Source organism: Mus caroli, chromosome 11 (assembly GCF_900094665.2).
Source record: "Mus caroli chromosome 11, CAROLI_EIJ_v1.1, whole genome shotgun sequence".
NCBI classification, from domain to species: Eukaryota; Metazoa; Chordata; class Mammalia; order Rodentia; family Muridae; genus Mus; species Mus caroli.
The window spans coordinates 103,080,855-103,087,050 of NC_034580.1; the positions used below are offsets into that span (position 1 = coordinate 103,080,855).

The following is a 6,196-nucleotide window of genomic DNA, read 5'->3' on the forward strand; positions in this document are numbered from 1 at the left end:
CTCACTTTGTAGACCAGGCTGGCCTCGAACTCAGAAATCCGCCTGCCTCTGCCTCCCGAGTGCTGGGATTAAAGGCGTGCGCCACCACGCCCGGCCTTTTTTGGTTTTTCGAGACAGGGTTTCTCTGTATAGCTCTGGCTGTCCTGGAACTCAACTGTGTAGACCAGGCTGGCCTCGAACTCAGAAATCCGCCTGCCTCTGCCTCCCGAGTGCTGGGATTAAAGGTGTGCGCCACCAAGGCCGGCCCAACTTTTCTTTTTTAAAAGAGAGACATTTTCATTATTTGGTAATAAGATTTTATAATTTAAACCAATCTTTACCATATCCTTGTCACAGTTCATCTGAGACATCACACTGGAACAGGGAATTTCTCAACTCCCGAGAAAGGAGGAGAGATGGCAGAAGATGCAAGATGAAGAAATGGCAGTAGGCACAATGCAGTATGCTGGCTTGGTGCCCTGATTGCTCCATGATACAGATGACTGGGAACAGCTTCCAACTGATATACATTTTCTTTAGATCCACTCGTCAGAGATGGCTTGCAGCTTCTTCATTTTTTTTTTAAAGATTTATTTCATATATGTGAGTACACTGTCACTATCTCCAGACACACCAGAAGAGGACATCGGATAACATTACAGATGGTTGTGAGCCACCACGTGGTTGCCAGGAATTGAACTCAGGACCTCTGAAAGAGCAGTCAGTGCTCTTAATTGCTGACCCATCTCTCCAGCCCCTGGTTTTGCTTCTTTGATTGAAAGAAAAACTATTCAAAATGCATTGTAAAAAATTAGACTTTTATCAGTACACAAATAAGTTTACTTAAAATCAGCTCAATTTCATGTTTAAAAAAACTTTCACAACATCCTTCCAGTGATGTCTGCAACCTAGAAGTGATTTCTGTGGAACCCGTAGCACACTGAGGAATGATGGTCTGTGACGGTCCAGGGACTCACATTTCTCTCTGGACACTGAGTGAGATGGATACTAACAAATCTTTCTTCCCTGGATGAACAGGAAGATTCATATTAAAAAAATATATATCCATCAAGCCACACCTTTACTCCCAGCACTTTGGGAGGTGGATCTCTGTGAGTTTGCAGCCAGCCTGGTCTATATATCCAGTTCCAGAACAGCCAGCAAGACTGTCAGAAGAGTTCCAGCACTTCGATGGAGTACAGTCCTCTACTGCTCTTCTCCTGATTTAATCTCTGCAGCTCCCGGAAGCTGACTGCGATCTTGTTGAGCTCGGAATAGATGGAGATCTGAAGAAGACAAGGACCCAGAGTAACTGTGCTAGAACTCTAATACATCACACCTTCCAATCACTACTAGTGGTTTTTCCAAAAACATTTTTGTTTTCTGGTACTGGAATGAATCACGGGTCTTAAGTATGTATTGTTGCCTCTACCATGAGCTGACTGCCACCTCTTCATAGGCAAATTTTTCTTTTCAAGAATTGTTTGTTTTATTTATATGAGTACACTGTCACACACAGAAGAGGGCATCAGATCCCCTGTGGTGGTGCTCTTATTCGCTGAACCATCTCTCCAGCCCCTTTATAGGCAAATTTTAAGGAAATGTATTATGGATTTTACTCATGCCCAGTTAGGGTACAAGATCTCATTATAGGTGTTTATGAGTCACTGTGTGGTTGCTGGTAATTGAACTCAGGACCTCTGGAAGTACAGCTAGTACTCAGGACCCATCCACAGTTTCCAATTATTATTATTATTTTTCCTTTTTGAGACAAAGTACTGCTAGAAACAGGCCACTATCCCTTAGACCTGCAGGATGGGAACTCTCTCAAGCTGTGCCCCAACCTATAGAATCATGCTCTGGCATACACCCACCCACATGTACATAGACCTCACTCAAAATAAAACCTGACAATATTAAAGAACCACAAACCTGAGACTTCACAAAATTGTAAAGATTAAGTAAAAGATTTTTTGCTTCTGGTATCATTAATAGGACAGTAAAATTAGCATCTAGAAGTAGGCATATCCAATCCATAATCTGGAAGTAAATACAGAAAGATTAATTAATTATTATTATTATTATTATTATTTTTGGTTTTTCAAGACAGGGTTTCTCTGAAAGCCGCCTGCCTCTGCCTCCTGAGTGCTGGGATTAAAGGCGTGTGCCATCACGCCAGGTGAAAGATTAATAATTTATTAATTCAACAAATTGTTTTGTTTTGTTTGAGACAGGGTTTCACTGTGCAGATAGACTGACTAGAGATCTGCTTGCCTCTAGCTCTGAAAAGAGCTGTGAGTAAAGGTGTGTGCCACCCTTCAGCTTAGAGATGGAATAATTTCTAAGAAACATAAATGTTTTCTTCTTGCTTTTATACTCTGTAAGGATAACATTAGTGAGTGATCTAATCCAGCACTCAGCACTAGCTGGCTAATGTTATCCTTACAGAAAGCTTGTCTGTGGCTCCCATCTGTGATTGAGCACTGCGAGATGACTGGTGTGACCTCTAGGCTGGCTGGGCCACAGTGAGACAGTCTCACCAAAGGAAGAGAAGACAAAATACTATTTTTTAAAAATAATTATTTTGCCGGGCAGTGGTGGTGCACGCCTTTAATCACAGCACTTTGGAGGCAGAGGCAGGCGGATTTCTGAGTTCGAGGCCAGCCTGGTCTACAAAGTGAGTTCCAGGACAGCCAGGGCTACACAGAGAAACCCTGTCTCGAAAAACCAAAAACCAAACCAAACCAAACCAAACCAAAAAATTATCTTTAATGACAAGAAAAAACCCATTTACCTTCTACCCTGACAGACATATCATGAGTGCTGTGTATCACAGACATAGTATCATAGATACTACCGGCTAAAGTGAAGATAATGCAAATAAAATATATATTTACACAAGTATGCTATATAGTTTTTGGAGGCAAGGAGAACTCATTATGTAGATCAAACTAGTCTTGAACTCACGGAGATCCACCCGCTCCTGACTTTTCAGAATTAGGATCAATTCTGAAAATTGATCCACCATACCTGATCCCAAAGTTTACTTTTTGAAACTTTTTTGATATAGAAACTTCCAATTACAAAGATTACTTTGGGATTCTGTAATCTGGAATTATGACTCCAGATATCCATCTACTGCTGAGAGAAGCCCTCTCCAATCCACCAGGGCGAATGAGGGAAAAGATGGTGTCTTTTTGGACGACAGGGAGAAATCAGTTACAGATATCCAGGGCTGACACTGCTTGCAAGGTTTCTGTACAAAGGCAAAAGATGTCGCCGGGCGTGGTGGCACATGCCTTTAATCCCAGCACTCGGGAGGCAGAGGCAGGCGGATTTCTGAGTTCAAGGTCAGCCTGGTCTACAGAGTGAGTTCCAGGACAGCCAAGGCTACACAGAGAAACCCTGCCTCGAAAAACCAAAAAAAAAAGATGTCTGACCTGGCTCACGGTTGGAGGGTTTACTCCAGGGAGAGTCATGGTAGCATTGCCAGTACACTTCAAATAGAGGAAATACAAATACTGGAGAAACAGCTGTGAGGGAAAGAGGGGCACAATTATCCACTGTGGCAAAACAATATTCCCTATAAATAAACCCAGTAGATAATAGACAATAAATTTACAAAGCTATTCAACTAAATTATCCATCAAGCAAACCTGACAAGAAGCCCCGTTTCACTCAAGTTGGGGCAGATCAAGTACACGCAGGTGACAAACCATTTGTCCCTTTCTCGGTGTCTTTCCAATGATAACTTGTCTGGTTTCCAAGCATGGCAGAAAGAGCACATCAAGGTTGATCACCCACAAACCACCCTCATCTCCTCAGCACATTTAACCCGTGCGGACCTGTCTTATGCCCAGGACAGCATCCTGCAGTGTCCAGGATGGCCTATCAGACGCTCAGATCTAAGCAGCCCAACCTAACCCAGATAAAATGCACAAGATGTGCAGGGCACTTACTGTGACATGCTTCGCAGGGATGTCCTTCAAGTGCGGCAGGAGGAAGGGCTCACTGTATGCGGAATGAAGGACTGCATTTCTACTTGGGACTTAAGGAAAATCTTCAGTAGAGGGAAGGCTGCTCTGGTGGAGACAGTTCCTTTTCATGGTTTGGGAGAGGTCAATACCCTGCTGCTGTCAGGGCTCAGGGATGCTGTGCATTCTTAAACAATACTTTCACAGAATCAATGGAGCTTGTACATTACAGCTTGTGTGCCCCCCACTTTTTGAGCCAAAATTTAATTCTTTCTTGCATTTGAAATAACTAAATGACATCCTTGGCCTGAGATTCTTTGCCACAGTCCTTAACCAGTGTGCAACTGCAGCCACCACCGTCCCTGGCTTCTCCTCTCGATGGATCTTACGGAGGCCTACCCATTCCCCTAGTTTCTTGTTCTCATCAACCTTTATCAGGTTGATTTGGTGCTCAGCACAAAGTGCCTCCACCAGCTTGACATACACAGTTGGATGCAAGCACAGAGAGATGGGCTTGGTGCTTGTCTAAGGCTTTGGCAGCTTTGTGTATGCTATGTACTAGGCCATCGTAGATGAGGGCGGTCTTCACCATGGTGGTGGATTACGGGGGACGCCAAATCTTGAACGCACCAGAGCTTCTGCTTCCGCACAAGCACAAGCTGGCAGCTTCGGGGAAAGTTGTGTGGCTCCTTTGTTCTTTTCTTTCCCTCTCTTTTATGGATACTCTAGACTAGGCTGGCCCTGAATATTCATTTGTTAATTCTTTTTTTTTTTTTTTTGGTCTTTTCGAGACAGGGTTTTTCTGTGTAGCCCTGGTTGTCCTGGAACTCACTTTGTAGACCAGGCTAGCCTCAAATTCAGAAATTCACCTGCCTCTGCCTCCCAAGTGCTGGGATTAAAGGTGTGTGCCACCACGCCCGGCACTCATTCGGCAATTCTTTTGCTTCAGTTTCCCAAGTATTGTAATAACAGGTATAAGGTCTAGTATAGATTCTTCTTCTTCTTTTTTTTTTTTTTAAAGAATTATTTATTTACTTTAGGAATATGAGTACACTGTGGCTGTCTTCAGACACACCAGAAGAGGGCATCTGAGTCCTTTACACATGGTTGTGAGCCACCACGTGGTTTCTGGGAATTGAACTCAGGACTTCTGGAAGAGCAGTCAGTGCTCTTAACCACTGAGCCATCTCTCCAGCCCTAGTATAGATTCTTAACTAAGAAAATTGGCCAAGCTAGACATGGTGGCACCTACCTGTTATCATCTTCACACTCAGCAAGTAGAAACAGGAACATGCCAAGGCTGTCCTTGGCTACTTGAGCCACAGGACACATGTCAGAACAAAATTAAGCCAGAAGAATCAACAAAAGACTCCTCAAAGAAAACAGATAAAAATGGCAAGGGAAAGCAGCTCTGAGGTAGTATGTTTGCCAAGTATGCATATGATCACGGGTGTAATTCACCCCAACACACACACACACACACACACACGAGAGAGAGAGAGAGAGAGAGAGAGAGAGAGAGAGCGCACAGAAGCAAACAGATTTAATAAATTGAAGGCAGCATTAACTATAATGCATTTCTTATAAATACTGAAAAACACACAGGAAAAACAATTTAACAATGCCTTAGTTTCTGATGGACACAGTGCAGTGGAAATGATTTGGAAGGATACAGCAAAGCTGCTCGCTTTGGTGGCACAGGACATGAGGTCACAGGGAAGGAGTCGGGCTCGTGTGCTGTGTCTACAGGCTTTTTATTTAGCTGCTGACTATCTTCACTGCAGTTCCCATCTTCAGGCCCAAAGCCATTCTGAACAATTTCAATTTGCTCTTCCATCTCCTTTTTCTCACCTTGTGTGGAATCACCATAATCAAAAACTGACTCCATGTTGATATTACTGTCTCGAAGACAATCATCACCAACGCTACGATGTTAATTGAAAGCACAAGTTAATTCTTCTCACAATTTGAAACTTCTGTATTCATTTTCTAATCCAAGCATCCAACACCTTAGAAGTCACACTTAAATGATGTCAAGGGACTGAAGGCACAGGATCTAACTTACCTCAAGAAAAGTTTTAAGCAAGCACAAGTGGTGGACTCAGGAATGTCGGGGAACTGCTGCAGACACAGCTGTAACATCTGCACATCTGTGTGCTCTAGGGCAATCTCCATCAAGTCAGGACATAAGCTGAGACCAGAAATAATACAATTACTACAATTTTTTTTTTTTTTTTTTTTTT

General features: G+C 43.0%; 1 protein-coding gene across 1 annotated transcript in view; it reads right to left on the reverse strand.

Moving 5' to 3' along the window:
- Nucleotides 1-282: 282 nt before the first annotated feature.
- Nol11 (nucleolar protein 11) overlaps nt 283-6,196 on the reverse strand; it is a 22,712-nt gene continuing 16,798 nt past the window's right edge. Inside the window, exons 13-18 of the mRNA XM_021176624.1 lie at nt 6,019-6,144; nt 5,627-5,878; nt 3,939-4,017; nt 3,420-3,512; nt 1,912-2,019; nt 283-1,265 (exon numbers count right to left, since the gene is read on the reverse strand). Of these exons, the coding sequence (XP_021032283.1) occupies nt 1,149-1,265; nt 1,912-2,019; nt 3,420-3,512; nt 3,939-4,017; nt 5,627-5,878; nt 6,019-6,144 (775 nt within the window). The 3' untranslated portion in view covers nt 283-1,148. The remainder of the gene's footprint in view (nt 1,266-1,911; nt 2,020-3,419; nt 3,513-3,938; nt 4,018-5,626; nt 5,879-6,018; nt 6,145-6,196) is intronic.